The following is a 16362-nucleotide window of genomic DNA, read 5'->3' as shown; positions in this document are numbered from 1 at the left end:
ATACGGTGTACAGCCCCTCACCGTCGTTGCCGTCAGACTGTACCTAATAGAACTGTTTCCAGTTTTTTTCAAAGAACTACTTAGACGCGGAATTCCCAGGTCGAAAGAAGGCCAGAAGATCCTGGCAGGAGTATCAATGTTCTTCCGTATTGAAGATGAAGCTAATTGGTGCCTGTTGGACGGCGTATAGTGGTTTGCATGCACACCCGGAAGATGCCTTCCCGTCTTACCGAAGACCGAAGCACGGATTGCGGCCGCCACTGCGACCGTTGTTGGCGGCTTAAAATCCTCCTTCATCCAAAAAATAGTGGTGAGTCTATTTCTTTAAGGCCGTATGACTGATTCGGAACAGAGGATCCTCTTCTGTTTCACATGCGACCATGCGGACGCAACTGCAAGCGGGGCGTGCCACGTCGAGAATCAGTGCTTCTCGGGCGCAACTAAACTTTGAATCTGAGTGGCCGGGAAGGATCATTCAACTTGACCAGGCGATCCGTTTACTTGGATAAATTTCGTAACCATAATCATAAAAGATTCTGTCTCGGCACATGCTTTTGTTTCGTAGATTCTGTCAAAGTGGAGGGCAGCGCGGAAGCCGCGAAGGACTCGAGTGTCGACATCAAGGTCACGTGTCTTGGCTCGCCGTGGTGCCCGTTAGGCGGCAGCTCCTGAAAAGGCGGCTCAACCCCGAGCGCTTCCTGAAAGAGTGTAAGCTGACATGAACACATAAAGCAGCAAGCCTTCTCTTAAAGACATTTTTCTCTGCTAAACGATTTGGCGCATGTTCATATTCGCTTGGCAATTTTTTTGACAGCGAAGTCAAACATTGATTGCTTGTCACGGCAACGGCGACCTCAAGGGGATGGTGTCGCGGCCAGCAATTCTGAGGAAGACTGGACGCATTTTTGTGTAAGAAAAGGCCGGACTAACCTTTCAGTTTACGTAACATCAAAGTTTTCCCCACCGAAATATCGCGCCATCACCCGTTTTGCTGCCGCGGTGACGTCTACGTTTCATGCGATTTGCTACAGTGTGGTACCCGCAGAGCTGCAGACTGACCCTGCGCCGCGCAACAAATGCACCACTTCGTAGGAATGAGAACATAGTTTCTGTATCCCCTTGTACACAACTTGCTTTGCCATGGACGAATCAATCAATGTGTCAGGGCCGACGGGAACCAGCAACCATATGAGCTCCGAAGATCTACCCAATGAAAATGAGCCTCCGGCTACCTCTCAACCAGGTACCAGCAGTCTGGCACAACTGCAAACATTGACCTCCGCGTTAACTCCGGACAACAGTTCGTCTTCCCCAAGTCGAAGAATGTCTACACCGCTACCAGAGACGTTACAGTCGTCTGATGTTGACCCGATCTCGGATTCGGCCCATGACACAGGCAGAAGTGAAATCAGCAAAAGTAGTTCTGAGTGTTCTAGTCGCTCTTCGAACAAGGTGGGTGAAATGCTGTTGAACGACATCGAAAATGTTGCGACTGACGAAAAATGTGCAGAGGCGGACGCTACATTGGGTTCGAGTCAACTAGAGGACCAGCGTTCCCCCCGGGATGGAGATGCGTTGGCTGCAACCGAAAACACAGTGCAGCCTCAGTCTGGCTGCGCTCCTCTATCCTCGAACAATGGGTCGTCTTCACCGACCCAGAGGAAGTATACTGGACTGGCAGAGGAGTTCCAGCCATCCGATGATGATCCGATCCAGGAATCGGCCCATGCAAGAGATAGGACTGAACCCAGCAGAGTTAGTTCTGAGGGTTCTAGTGGATCTTCCGACAAGGGGGGTGAAATGCTGTTAAACGACGTCGATAATGCTGCGCCCGAGGGAAAATGTTCAGAGACGGATGATGTTATGCACTCCACCTCAGCGCTGTGCCCATGCCTCCTCCAGGATAGGAATATATCAAGCCCCTCGAATTCCAGTCTAATGTGTATTGGCAACGAGAATACTCTTGTTGATGGAAACGCAACCGAAGCAGTTGTACAACAGCCCACGTCTCAGGGTTTTGGACTTCTTCCTGATGGCGCGGGGATGACGAGCGAATTGCAGTCGCTTGATAAGGGAGCACAAATAGACGAAATAGGGAACCAAGAAGCATCAGTCGTAAACGAAGGTCATGCAGATGAACCGGAGTCTGGCAAGAGCCCTTCTGTTGAGTCTGGGCAGCCGAATGCTGACGCGGAGCCAGCGATGGGAGATCTGGAATCAAATCCATCGCTAGAAAGCTCTTCTTCGCCTCTCAAGATAGAGAATGGTGGATCAGCTACCAAGGTTCCCGTGCCAGTGTCAGCTGGTGACCAGGATGGCTATGAATACTTGTCAATGAAAGAGAAGCTGCAGATGTTCGAGGAGATATCCAAGTACGTTTATGGCAAAGCGCGGGATAATCGTTATTTTGTAGCTGTTTCTTTGCATGCAAAAACCTGCGCTGTCTAACTAGCAAACAAATTCTGGACAAATGGTGTAGAGACAGACTGAAACGATTTATTACGACTCCGGGTGAAGTAGAGGTGATTTCGATCTTCGTTCCTCACCGGGCCACTGAGCAGTTGTCTGCAGGAGGTGTTACTGGTGTGCTTCATTGGTTGTGACTCTGAGTTACAAGTAGTGGTCAGTACTTGGGAAATGATTTCGTTCCGGTTGTTTTGTTTTATTTTCAGACAGCGCAGTTCGGAGCTGCTCAAATCGTTTTCGTCGGTTAGTTCTCGGCGAGGTGACTTCGCTTCTCGAAGTTCTATCCGCACAGACGTCAGCCCCCGGATATGCGATCCACCGTCCGAGACGGCGGTTCGGGAAAGAGATGAACAGGTAAGGTTCATCGTCCGCGAATGTCTCGGGGACAGTGGAAAGAAGTAAAGGTAGACGATCCCACGTACAGCAAGCAACATGCGTAGTACTCGGGTGAAGTCTATTGTCTGGTTGGCATTCGTATATTTGAACGCTACATTGGGGCGCCTGCTTCCAACATGGCGATGCACAACCGCTTTTGCTGCAGTGCTTCCAACTAGGTTCAGAAACCTGGAATCTTATTTTCCAGTGCTCAGGTCGAGCTCGTATTAGTCTCCTGCGAGACTCGAACATTTGTTGCTGCTTCTGATATATTTGTGCGGACACAGATTGCAAAACTCAGTGGCCTGTTAAAACATCGTATGGACACGCTAGGTGCTGTCGGTAGCGAGCTCGAAAAGAAGGAGAAGACTCTGGAGATGATCCGAGAGGAAAACGCATACCTCACTCGAGAGTTTATGGGTAGAGTAGCAGCAACCGGTCAAGAGCAGCCGCTTCCAACGCTGCCAAGTCTTCCGAGGTCTGACGTTGCGACTTCTTGGCTCGCTCAAGAAGCTCGAAATGAGGAGGCACGCCATGACGCAGCCTTAAGGTCCTCAATGGTTTCCTGTGGTCCCCGTACGCTGCCCGTGTCCGCTGAGGCACCAGATAGTCCCGCACCTCCGGAGACCCTTGACCAGCCTGAAGCGTCATCCTCCGCGGAGTCTTCTAAGCAGGCTTCCCGTCAGGCCAGCAGCATCTCCAGCGGAAATCGGTCTTTCTCCAGTCGTAACGAGAGTCCCATGTCAATCAAACAGTCACGTGGAGATTCGGTGGAGCGAAAACGTACGGAAGCTCCTTCAGACAGTCAACCAGTTGAGAATTCAATACCTATAAACACCTCAATTGGAAATGGCGAAGAGTCTGATGATGGCCGTGAGTGTAGCAGCGCAGCGCATGTTTGGCTAAACAGAAGGAGTGAGAGTGAACTGTTTAGTTCAGTCTGTTGTGTTCGTTGAGCGTCGTTCTTCCGACAAGCTCAGCTTGTTCCGAAGAAATCATCATGGAGAGGACAGTTTGTAGCGTGCCTTTGTGCAGCTTGTTGTTATTTGGATGCGATGTCTTTATGAAAACAGAGCTTCGAACACGCCAGAGAGCGCAGGATGACACTGCGGTGGTCTGTCCTCCACTACAAGAAAAGCTGAAGTTGTTCGAAGACCTTCAGAGCAAGTGCGTTGTTTTAGCTTAGAAAACATCTGGGTGCAGGCAGATCAGTGGATGCTGCGTACTGTTTCTTCTACATCTACGTTCAATGCTATATATATATATATATAAATAATATCGGTTTGTATACGTCATGCTAGTAACCGTGCTGTCTGATTGTGGGTGTTTATATGTTGTATGCCTTCATACGACGAGAAGAAGAGCCAAAATGTGCGCCGTAACCTCTTTATTTCTCGAGGATGCGGCGTAACCTCTTTATTTCTCGAGGATGCGCCGTAACCTCTTTATTTCTCGAGGAATCTGTGATGCTCTGGATGTGTATGCTCAATGGTGCGGTCAACCTTTGCGATTCGCAAACATGGAAACCACCATTTGTGTGTGCGCGTCCAACAGGGAAAAGATGGAGGACCGACAGAAGCCCACAAGAATAGCTACCGGCGGCGGGCTGGCCAAATCGACTCAGGAACAGCCTCCCCTTGAGAGGGACACAGCTGCACGACCGAAGGACAGCTTGGGGGGTGCTACCCAACATCCGTTTCTAGCGGCGAAAGACGCTGAAGTGGGAACAGCTGAAATAACGACCTTATGAAACGGTTTAGCAGTCGTGAAGTCGAGCGTTTTCTCGGTGGGAAGCGTGGGCGACAGGGTGATAAAGATACCAAAAGCCCTCGTGTCCCAGTAGATATCGTGCATGATCGGGAGGATGAGCTAATTGGAAAGACACGTTCGCGGTGTTGAGAAAACCTGTCCTCGATGCTGTTGCACTTTCTTATCGAGTTGGACCTCTATATCCTGGGGTTACAGATATAGCATATTTTCGTTGATAAATATTTTTCTCCGAGTTGTCACGTGTGGGCAGGCTTCCAAATTCGAAAGGCCTTGGGGGATATTCAGATTACAAGAGATCATGAAGACACTTCATCCAGATGTTACTGTTCTCCTGCTAGCAAGGTTTAGAAACAGGTGTCGATGTTGTGGCGTTTGTTTCTGTCAGATCGCAAGGTTGATTGCTCTGGTGAGACATAAAGAGAGTCTTATCGACTTGGCGCAGCAGGGAGTTGCTCAAAAGGAAGAGGAGATCCTGGCGGAGTTGGCAGAGAAGTTCTCTCTCTCAAGAGATTACATGCACTACTTGGCGGAACATCATGAAAAGGCACCGGAAATCTTGCGTACAGGGAAATCATTCTGTCCGCGTTCCTCCGCAGGGAACAGAGAAATGACTGCCGATGGAGAAACGGTAAGACAATGCCTCTAGTGACGGAGATAATAAGCTATGGACACGTTATGACCGGTTTTTACTGTGGATGGAATTACGTTTCCTTTGGTCACAGTATGGCTCGATAATGTTGTCTATGTAGGGTTACCCTGTTGGACGCGACCATCGAAGTTGCGTTTCCACCTTTCCTTTTCAGGAGACAGGGACGCGCTTAGTGAACAGATCTAGAGGTAAAACCGATACGGGATGCACTGAAAGAGATCAGCCGGGGGCACATACGACTTCGACAACGAATTCTATGGCACAAGACGAGCGTGGTATATCTGACAGTATGCTGGAGTTTCGACCTGCCAAATTGAATGCTTATGCATTGCACATGGACCAAAGGCCAACGCGGAACCAGGGACCACGAAGAAGCGAAGACGCTCGAAAGCGATCCCCTGAAGAGAGTCGAGAAGTCGCACCGCTGAGGAGATTGGACAATCTCGAAGAATGGTTGTCCGAGGAATTCAGCTCACAAGACGAGTTGTGCACAAAGGGAGCTGGCAAAGAGCGGCTTGAGCTGGAAGGCTGCGAAGACATTTTCGCTGGAGGCGTGTGCCGAATTGAAGAAACAAGAAAGGATAACTATAGTAAATACCCTGTGGAGAACGACAAATCTAAATTCAGTTGCAACATCCTTCGTGAGCGGAAAGTGGGTGATGACTCGGTCGAGAGCGAGACCCTTTCGTCTCCATGGATTGCAAGCGCAAGCGCTGAAACTTACGATGGGGATGAGCTCCGCGCAGAAGAAGAGATAGCCCTTGAAGCTCTCAGACAGTACACGCGGCGGGTGGCCCCAATTCGGGAGAATGCAGTCATGGTGCCTGACGCCAACGGTGACTTCACGACTTATGAGGGAGGTGCGGGTTTTGCCGAAGGACGGTTGGCCGATAGCCGTACCGAGGGTTATTCGAAGCTTATGGCGGGGGTAGACCAGGATGAAGAGTTATTCACGGATGCTTTAACGAGCCCTTCGGGGCACGTGGAAACTGGACAGCTTCAGCGAGCTTGCAATGCCAGAGAATGTTTCGAGGCAAAGAGTAACGCCACGAAAATGGAGCTTATCCAGTGTAGTGGCGCGAGTCTTCGAGGCAGCCCGCGAACGCTGGAGGAGACAGAAGAGGGAATGGCATCAAATGGGCGGAGACGCCAACAGGCAATCGAAAGCGTCCCGCGGCAGTTCGCACAAGGTAAGCACTTCGTGGATCGTTTGCATCAGAAAGTGGATACACCCCCGTCTCATTAAGAAACTCGAAATGATCAGACAGGACACACACAGTTGGGTACAGATTGAAGGAGCGAGGTAGTGTGTAAGACGGTTGGTCGCTGAAAATCTTGAATTCGTGCTGCAGGAAGAACGCGGTCGGTGCGCCGTTGTGACGAGGAACCGTCGGACCGAGTTTGGCCGAGTCTTCCATCTTTTTCGCATGCTTGGAGACAGGGCATTGACACGCTCGACAGCGACGAAGATGACAGTTACGGCGATAAGACTGGACCCTATTTCCATGGAATCTGTACTAGCGTGAAACTCTCTCCTAAGGGAAACATTCCGTACGGCGGCAGTGATCGAACAACAACACGCCACACAGCACAGGCGATAAGACAGTGTCGGGACACGTCCGATGGCCAGATTAAATCCAACGGGAAGAAGCTAAGGGCAGAGTTGTTTTTCAAGACACTGATGGACCAAACACGAGCTCGATTAGAGAGACACCTGGCAGAAGAAGAGTTTTCTGGGTTGCGTGACTCTTCTGGACTACGAAGAGCCATGAAAGCGTACGAAGATGTGAAACAGGTATGGAAAGCTTTACACGCCGAGCAGCCATTTGCACAATACATGACAAGCAAACGAGGCAACGCCAACTACCAAGCTGCCTTCATTCTACCTCGTGTTTTGTGTATTCAGATGGCGATGGAAGTGCGAGATATGAGAAAGGAAAATCAACTTTTGAGACAGTAAGTACCTAAGATGGACAGTAATGGAATCACGATCCACACACCACAGCCTTTGGCGCTAAAAATCTGGCCTTCCGTGTTTGCCAAATGTAATTCAGGGCGGTGTTCAACAGCAGACGCAAGATGGAGACGATTGTCGGCGGACTTGAAGAAATGAGCCAAGACGAAAGTAACAATAATTTTGCAGTTAAACGCTCGACCTATAGAAGTTGCTTCTTCAGTGTCATGTTTGGTCCATGGCAGCTGTTTTTATCGGTGACCTTTTTTGCCACTTCCGGATATTTAAGGGGCTTTGACAGGTGCGAGAGGTGTCTGCCACTGCGAAGTCAATAGAGCAGCTTGTTTCATGCGCCATCGACACGAAGTGATCAAATCTGACAGCTTCGTGTGGTGCGGGTCTGTGACCAGAACGTGTGAAAAGGTGTCTGCATGTCTGCAGGGACGCTGCGAACGGCATTATCGTGGTTCATAACAAACGACCTTCAGTTAGGAGTGCCCTCTCATGAACAGCATCTTTCTAGTGCTGCTTTGGACTCTAACGATTTTCAAACACAGGCAGCTTCTTCTAAGCAAGCGTTATCGGATTCGCCTCCACAGGTATGCATTATTTATTGAACTAAAGGGACACCCATCTGCCGGTTCAGACATACGCACGGAGTCAATGGAACGTGAATCTGCCAAAGTGTCTTTGGTGACTGAATGTATTTGTCCTCATCTGCTTTAGCCTATTGACGCTGAGTATTTCCGTTCTCATGACAGACTATAAAGTACCACGAGGGAAGTTTTGTTTTCACTAATCATCAAACAGTAAATCACGAAGGGAGACCATGAACTGCGCAAACAAAAGGACCCTAATAGGCCACCATATGCGATGTGTCGGCCGCCGTGGAAAACAGATGTTATTCTGAGCGTGCTTGGACCCAACTGGTAATGTCGAACACATGAGCAGCCGGCAGATAAACGCCGTCAGAGGGGGCACGCTAGTAAGGCCCAAACACATTGTCGTTCCTCTCTGTGCGGGCGCACTTGCAGCTCATGGGGACCGAGAACGACAGGCCCGTGTCTCATGATTTGTCACCAGCGGAAGCTCTTGATGACAAACGTGTAGAGGATGTTTCCTCAGAAATCCCTCTCAAGTCTCCAAATGATGTGTCTAAAAGCAATGAAGGATTTTCAAATTCTGTAATAAAACGTCCAAATCCAGAGGCGATCCAGCCGATCCAAGACACAGAGCAGACGGCTAGATCCCTCAAACGAGCGACGCGCCTTGTCAAGATACAGGAGAAACGCATCGCAGCCCTTGAAGAGCAGCTTTTTGAGCTCACCAAAAGATGCATGTACCTGGAAGAGTTGGATGATGCGGTGAGTTTCGAAATAAATTTGCGAAAGAAGGGCTCTAACTGTGTTCACCGCAGCCGATAAGTCTCGCGTATTTTTCGCGTAGTGCGCAAAACATGCGATGTGTTGTTGCCTCTGTGTTCGCAGATGTGGGGACTAATTGAAGAACGAATGGAAAATGATACCAGGATAACAGAGAGGATCAAGGTAAGTTCGTCGCGCAAATGCCAGTGGGTGTCTCTGCAGCTGCCGATCACCTGTGAAGAACAACCAACAACGTGTCCTACGGTGGTTGCACCGGTAAAAAGTGGGCCGGTTTCTTCTCTTGTGTGATGTGCGTACTGTTTGAGCAGGAAACATATGAGCGATCCTGTGCACAACTGAGAGCACGCTTAGCGGACGCAGGAGCCGCGGAAGTGATCGACAAATAACACACTGCCTTGTCACCGCCGCAAGTGAGGGCAGAGAAAATACAATGAATTGATTGTAATCATCGTCCGTAATGTCAGTGACAATGAGCCTGGCATGTGCGTTCGTGACTAGGTAGTGGCCAGCGAAGGATACGAGAAGCGATAAACGCTACAGAACAAGGAGAAGTATGAGAAAACTATTTTATGTGAGGTTTTTCTTCAAGTTTGCCGTCGTAGGCAAAATAGATAGAGATCGTTTCAGTGCAGCTCCGTTCGCAGTGAGGTGCATGCCCGTGTCGCACTATATTCTTGAACGATGACGGTTTCTATCAGTTTCGAACATTCCTCGAACAAGGCTTGTAAATATACCTCGTGTATCGGTTACCTGGCAGCTGCCACAATCATGGTGTCCTGCAGCAAACACGCATATGCTGGCTTGTCATAACACAGCTGGTCTTTTGTGGTTCACCAACGTCAGTATGACGCTCAAGAGTTACGAGGCAAATACATCACTCACGCGAAACTTGGCAGGGATGCCACTCGAAAGGAGTCAGAGCAACGTGTTTTGAATGACGCTCTCGTAGAAAATCTTGTAGAGAGCAACGTGTTAAAGAACTGACCGACATGCACTAAAGCATCCAAGAGTCTGCATAAGCGTTACCGGCTGTACCTACAGATATGCATCCGCATCTACCAAAACATACTGCCTAGCTTAATACAGGACGCAATCGTGGTGAAATGAAATCCTGCGTACATTACTCTCGCGGATGATACGTCATGGCTCGGACGAACCGGTCCTTTGTCGGCAGCTATGCTCAGGTGGCCATGCATTCAGTGATTACGCTTTGTTATTGTATCCTTATTGCTTTTAGTGGATAGCCTCAGGAACCATTTTTTCGGGAGTCTCTCAGTGAACAGGAAGCCCCTAAGCTGGTCCACCACGATTCCACAACACCACCGGCACAATTATCTATTTCTGTTATGGCGATGCCAATGGGTGTAGTACGTTGGTCTCAGTTCGATCGTTCATCTGTCGTTTACAGGGGAGCAGCGCATAAGTTGCTTCACTCTTATGGATAACGCGGACGTCCGCGGCAGCCTTATGGGTGAAAGACACATTACGACTTAACCCTAACCTGTATCTCGTACATGCAGGGAAGAAGTCATTCCCGGACGCACTCATCCCTGGTTATACAAGACTTCACAGACGTTTTCCAGCTTTAATCTGCAGTGTGGCTACGAAAGCCCGAGGCATCGAACATAGGGGCATCGTCTCAGACCGCCGAGCCAAAAGACAATTTTGCACACCTGGTTCGACCGATACGAATTTCTCAAATGTTGGAAGCGTAAGTTCAGAAATAAGCACACGCAGCACACTTGCTGGTATGGCGCACTTCCCTCACAGGTGTATGTACATCTCCACCGGCAGAAAGACGACAATTTTGCTCGTAGCTTAGTACGCTGCGCGGGAGAAACATACCACGCATTTGGTCTCCTCTTTGCTTCCTCAGATGTGCTATCTTGCTTTCAAGATGCGGAAACACGCCTGCTTTGTTCTGGGTTCTTTATCTCTGGCGGCGGGTGGTTTCGGCGAACCAATATTTGACTTTCAGCCAGGGGAATTGGCGGCTTACCTGGCTCAGAAGGCAGGCTTGAAGCTATCAACGCTAGTAACAATGAAAAAATTGAACGTGTAAGATTTCAGCAGTGGATCGACAGAGTTTTCTTCTTGTTTCATACCTGGCATGTTTGCTTTGCCAGGGAACCACGTGAAGTCTACATCCTACCTCGACCGCCGAAAATTGAGGACTGCCTCAGTGCCATGCAGGGGCGGCCTTTGACACGCATGGTAAGGCAGTGAACAGGTGCATGCGGCACCGTCTTCCTCTTTCATAACCCGGAAATGCAGCCGAAACCGTACGATTCGGGCACTGAAAGCTCCTCAATCGAAGGTTATAGACAAGCGCAACTACGGGTGGTAAGCGGTCGCGCGTCCAAGACAGTGAGCGTTGAGATAGTCATTTCGTGCATTCTTTAGGCTCAGGCAAAGGCTGAATTAGGTATTGGAGAATTGTCAGTAAGCCCTGCGACCATCTCTGTACAGTGGGCCAGACTAACGGTTTATGGTTATCAGCATGCGCATGCTGTGCATCCAGCAAGCGAACTCAAGGGAGTTGAGATACGGTCGTTTGAAGAGGTTCCCGCACAATACCAGTCCTTCATTTACGTTCTTCCACAGTTTGTGGTGCACATAGCCCTGGTAAGCCTGGCCAAGTTTTACGTGGGAGACGATTTGCTAGAGTAGAATCATTTATATCAGATACCAGGAGCGATATTTGGGTTGAAATATGCGTAAGCGTCTCAGGGTAGATGACTATTGATAGCACGATGATGGCCTTCCTGTCTTGTCAGGAAGACAGCACAGTACATTCGGCAGTATCTTCCTGCTTTTAGCGGTTACTTCTACTTGTCTGTCGGTTTCATTCTCTTCATCAATGGTAGGATTGCGCCTGTGATAATGATGCAGGTTGAGACGTACTGGATTGCGCGGTTCACAGTTTTCCCTGTATCGTCTCTGCTGGGTGTCCTTCTGGCTTTCTCTATGGGCCTTGCAGGCTCACTTTTCGCTCTGAGATCGATCCAGTCCCTGAAATGGCTGGAACGCCTTGGAAGAGCGACCACGTTGTTACGAGGGATGGAAAAGGTATTTACCGTTACCCTAGTTGGTACGACAAGTTGCTGACTTCCTTAATCTTCGTTTTTGCATTACTAGGAACCATTCGGCTGGCTAGTCGCCTGCCGAGCATTCTGCGTCCTATGTGCGAATCTGCTCTACTGCTTCGTATCCGGGTACGTCTAAGCCCGATCGAAATGTTTGGCTTCACGTGTAGGCACTGCTCTGTATACGACGCCAGGTTCATCCCGGGACACCTTGGCATTGCGGGAATGCTAACCGGAAACCTTGTTATCGCAGGGCTCCTCTACCTTCTTTGGCTTAGCGCAGTTTCTATGGGGATTTTCTTTCTAATAACGTCTGAAGAAGCCGATGCAAGGAAAACTCAGAATCTCGTAGTTGCGTTCTGCTGTTCATATTGCGCAGTAGCGGGATTGTCCTTCTTCACTAACGTGAGAGAGCAAGCAAACGAATGTCTCACCTGCGCTTCGTTATTCCCTCCCATATCAGGTTGCTGCAATCTACGGAAACACGGGGAGTTTTGTCGCTCTCGATCCTGGTAAAAATAATCAAACTCCCGTCCACCGGACGACCGACTGCATGATGTCCACGCGTCTAGTCCCTTTCTTCTCTGTTTCGAATCTATTCTCTTTCAACGTTCCAACGCTAGTTCTTCTCTCTCTTTTGTTCATTATGTGGGCAGCTGGCTTCAAAATGATCAGTGAGTAGCATTTGATCCGCTAGAACAACTTCACTGCTCCTAGTATATGGCCTTGCAGGCGAAATGGATAAGGTACAAGCCGGGGACAGTCTCTCCGCTTTCTCACTTTCATCGTTCTCCGGAACCTCCCAGCACTAACATCTGAGAAGAGAGCATTCAAGTAACAATGTGGCAGACAACTCCAAAGTGCTTGCATACATCAGAAAATTATGCTGTTTCGCGGAACATTCATGTCTGCCGGCGCTGAAACACTTCACATAGTCGATACCTAGCTGCGCGGCTTCCGACAAATACTCAGGCGTTGTAACTGCTAAAGCACTTCACTTGCCTGACTCGTGGCAGGGACAGAGACACTGTATTGCCTAGAATACTAAATTTGGCTTCAGGTATGAGATACAGACAACCAAGTTCTTTATGGTTGCTGTACACCCACACTCCACCTGACGGTTTAAGACAACGAATAATGTTGGACTTCAAGCCAGCACTGTTTTTCAAAGACAAGCATCTATATCTAAATTTATGCACTCAGGGAACCAAACTAGATGCCTCTCCGGCCATATCCGGCCAGTTATCCACTAGCTGTTGCTGTACGACTTGACATCTACGGCGACATGTTACTGTGATAAACATGAACTCTACATCAACTGTGGAGGGGAGCACTGGCAGATTTAGTGTGACAAATCGACGACAGTGTCGTTACCCTTGTTCCGCAGCCACCTTCCAGTGACACTATGGGCCTCAATTATTCAGAACAAGCGACTGGGGAAGCCAGGAACACGATCCAGAATGTTGAATTGAGATTTCTCTACAAAGGAGGAAATGGCGAGATACTTTTGGCCAGCACCCATTCAGTTACGCGGTCAAGCCAGAAATGCCGTTGTACAGCTGCCCGGATGGACAAAATGATGTTGTAAAGCCGCCCTCTCGGGAAAACTGATCCTCTTCCCTTTCATTTCCATCGCTGCCCGCCCTGCTAGGGGCTTATACTAGAGGCAGGCAGGGTAAGGCCAGCACTTGTGTCAGCGACTTCCTTGTCTCGCACACGCAAGCTTGATTTCTCAGAAGTATCGCTATCCCTGCTCTTGAAAAATTGGGGTGGTAGGACTTTCCGAATAGAGACGAAGGTTAGCGTCAACAGCAGGAGAAAAACAAGTCCATAAATCAAAACCTTGCGTTGAAGAGTCGCTCTAACCTGAGCCGATGACAAGCGCACATCCAGAAAATTTAGACAGGTTTAGACAGACTATACATCGCAGAATGCATTCGGCTAGTTGCGGCGTTGTTGAAACAGTGCGTGAAACTCACAATTCGCTGTATCGTCGCCGTTGCCTCTCGAAGGCCGTCACGAACGCTCCCCACCTGAAACAGCTCACAACAACGCCTGTGGATCATTCATTCCCGGGCACAGCCAGAAGCTCTACCGTAGATCGGTATCTCTCGAGCTGTCTCCCTCACATTCGAGCTCGTGCGTTCCAGCGTCTCTCTTTGACCGCGAAGTTCAGTCATAATATTGGCTCCGAGGACTTCTGTCTCGAGCGCCAGCACTCTTGAGCTCTGAACAGGAAACAAAATACGAAAGACGGAAAATAGGATTTCAACTCTCCGCTAAAGAACTGAAAGACAGCTACCGTTAGCTCGTCTGGCATGTACGCTTGTAGAACTTTCACATCAATGCTAAACCATGCTAAGGGCGTACGTGACTCTCGATTGTCATTTCGCATCCTTGACGAGATAAGCGAGTTTCCCCATTTTTTTATGGAAGAGGACGCAGATGAGTATCGCCCTCCACATGCATAGCATGAATCAGTAGAAGGAAGAACGCTGCGTTCACGCAGATGCTACTATTTATATTAATGTGCCGTAAGCGCGTGTGACGTGGTACATAAGTCGAAAGATGACCGAGCGCATAACGCCGAATGAAATGAATCACAAAGACGTCTTGAGGCGTCAGGCTGGCTTACGTCTAGCATCTGTACGCCCTTTTGCGTGCTCTCTGCGGCTGTGAGCAAGCGCATACGCTGCTGGGATGAGGCTCCAGTCGCGGTAACGCCTGCAAAAGCCAAGACACATAAGAACCTTCAAGGAATTCCGGGACCACTTTCAGCGTATCCTAAGGAACGATTCCAGTTTTCTAAAGTGATTTTACCGTCGTCGACAAGCAGCATTAGCCGTTCTATCTGGACGCGAATGTCGCGAAACTCTTGCGCCGCTTCTTTCAGTTCCTGCCGGTAATTGGCTGCCTGTAAGAAACCCAACACATTGCAGAAAGCTACTGCCTACCTCTACAAGTTGACTGGTCTGCAACCACCGTTGCATCTCAGTCCCTTTCATCCATGGTACGTAGGCGCCTCTAAAGCTGTTGGAGCTTGTTCGAATTCGCATTCCTCACCACCAGCTCATACAAACAAGGCAAAATGTGGTTCAAGAATCGAATTCCACCACATGCACCGTACTGTCGACATTGATCGCACAGGCAGGCCTACTTACTTTTGATTTGAGTGAAAACTCGTCCACATCAGCAAACCCATCCGTCGGCGGCATGCGAGTTTCGAGCTCAAACTGGTGAAGCTATGGAGACACAGACACGCATCAAAACAAGTGTTTAGAGAAGGAATCGCTGCAAACTGTTTCGTCACCCACCGAGAAATCTACAAAGTCTCAGTGTCGACAGCGATGAATTCGCTCTCGTCCGCCAGCGACGGCAGATGCGTTGGATTCGACCATCAAGATAAATCGGGTACAGGGAACGAATACCGAGGAATTCATTCTTCATCTTACAATTTGGGGAAACATAAGAGTTCTACAAACTTACGGCAGACTCAGCCTGCTGGAGATATTTGCCGCATCTAGCGATTCCCCGGCGTCTTTCCGCGCCTGCTGCCCACGAAAATAGACAGTAAATAAGAAAACATGCACCGCTCGTGATGAAGTGAAACACCATCTTTCGCAAGAACGCCACAACAGTCTTTCACCGTGTAATTCTGGAGAAGCTCCCATGTAGTTGTTCCTTCTCTCGGTACAAATCTCGAACTTCAATGGGAATTCTAGTGCGGTGGAACCAGAAAGGTGTAATCAAGTGCTGCAGGTGTTACGTCACGCTTTTGCCAGAACTTCAGCTTATCGACATATCGTCATTTACATACTTCTGTCCTCGGTTCGAAGCGTTGCACAGCCGGACTTGAGGAGCGCGTATGAGTTGAGGAACTCTTGCTCGTAGTCCAGAAGCCTGTGATCCATCGTGTATAACCTGAAACATTAAACAAACTTGCAGCCTAGTGAAACCGCACATTCGCCGTTCCCAGCTGTAGCTGAAGTTCTTGCCAGAAACGGTAAGTCGAGAGTTGCCCGCAACGCGAGTGTGGCGAATCGCGGAAGGTGATGTTGCTCTTGAGCTTTCCCTGCAACAAACTACCTATCTTTACCATCCCTGTTAGTATTGAAATATATCCACATTGGCGTCTTTGTGGCTAGCGAATACGCTGCACGCGTCCTCCAGTTTCCCCCTTCCATCGAAACACTTTTGCAGAGAGACACTGTAATGAGAAAACTTCTTCAAGTGCTTAGCATGCGAAACATGATGGGTAAGCGCGTTCCATACTCTACAGACGAAACCGACAGGCTATGCGCCAGTCATGATTCTTGTCGTTGCGACTTGGGGGTATCTGTTACGGATGCGCAGAAACGTGTGTATGCAACTGGCACACGGCAAAATTTCGCTGTGTTCACCGCGGCCACAGGCGTACACCTCCCCGAGACCAGGCGGAACCGAAAGAATACCAACAACGAATTTAACTCGGTCCCGACATTGGGGAAACACGGGAGTGTATACCAGTCACCGGTTATTCGCGTAAGCCGTAACTTGCGAATGACGACGGAGGAACTCGTCGTCCATGGCTTGTTTGAAAATTCGTCAAAGCAATAGCTAGCATGCAAGCGGGAAAGGGTGTGCCGCAACAGGAGCAAGGTGGTACCTGCATCAAGACACATTCGAGAAAACTGCATG

General features: G+C 49.2%; 3 protein-coding genes across 3 annotated transcripts; 2 read left to right on the top strand and 1 right to left on the bottom strand.

Moving 5' to 3' along the window:
* The first annotated feature begins 660 nt into the window (after window positions 1–660).
* TGME49_278130 (hypothetical protein) lies at window positions 661–9464 on the top strand. Its single transcript, XM_018781793.1, has 14 exons — window positions 661–2372; window positions 2673–2820; window positions 3129–3624; window positions 3915–4008; window positions 4396–4561; window positions 4997–5239; window positions 5415–6450; window positions 6613–7055; window positions 7167–7216; window positions 7315–7385; window positions 7656–7813; window positions 8249–8578; window positions 8702–8761; window positions 8908–9464. The coding sequence occupies exons 1-14, from the start codon at window positions 1141–1143 to the stop codon at window positions 8983–8985; spliced, it is 4605 nt and encodes a 1534-aa protein (XP_018635142.1). The 5' UTR covers window positions 661–1140; the 3' UTR covers window positions 8986–9464.
* A 1011-nt stretch (window positions 9465–10475) lies between these two features.
* On the top strand, window positions 10476–12707 carry TGME49_278145 (hypothetical protein; the record flags this gene model as incomplete). The annotated part of the gene is made up of 12 exons (XM_018781794.1): window positions 10476–10657; window positions 10726–10813; window positions 10874–10942; window positions 11003–11041; window positions 11099–11224; window positions 11285–11316; window positions 11377–11462; window positions 11523–11668; window positions 11738–11814; window positions 11880–12090; window positions 12149–12359; window positions 12418–12707. 12 exons carry the CDS (start codon window positions 10476–10478, stop codon window positions 12495–12497), a joined length of 1347 nt encoding a protein of 448 aa, XP_018635141.1. The 3' UTR covers window positions 12498–12707.
* A 131-nt stretch (window positions 12708–12838) lies between these two features.
* TGME49_278160 (vesicle transport v-snare protein) lies at window positions 12839–16309 on the bottom strand. The gene is made up of 8 exons (XM_018781795.1): window positions 15503–16309; window positions 15172–15233; window positions 14847–14927; window positions 14506–14599; window positions 14321–14409; window positions 13815–13913; window positions 13665–13718; window positions 12839–13551 (listed from the first exon to the last, which is right to left on the bottom strand). Exons 1-8 carry the CDS (start codon window positions 15594–15596, stop codon window positions 13333–13335), a joined length of 792 nt encoding a protein of 263 aa, XP_018635140.1. The 5' UTR covers window positions 15597–16309; the 3' UTR covers window positions 12839–13332.
* Between the last annotated feature and the right edge of the window lie 53 nt (window positions 16310–16362).

The sequence above is a fragment of the Toxoplasma gondii genome, chromosome XII (assembly GCF_000006565.2).
Source record: "Toxoplasma gondii ME49 chromosome XII, whole genome shotgun sequence".
In the NCBI taxonomy this organism is placed as follows: Eukaryota; Apicomplexa; class Conoidasida; order Eucoccidiorida; family Sarcocystidae; genus Toxoplasma; species Toxoplasma gondii.
Note: the sequence above shows the minus strand (reverse complement) of the source record. Positions and strands in the feature narration are given on the sequence as shown.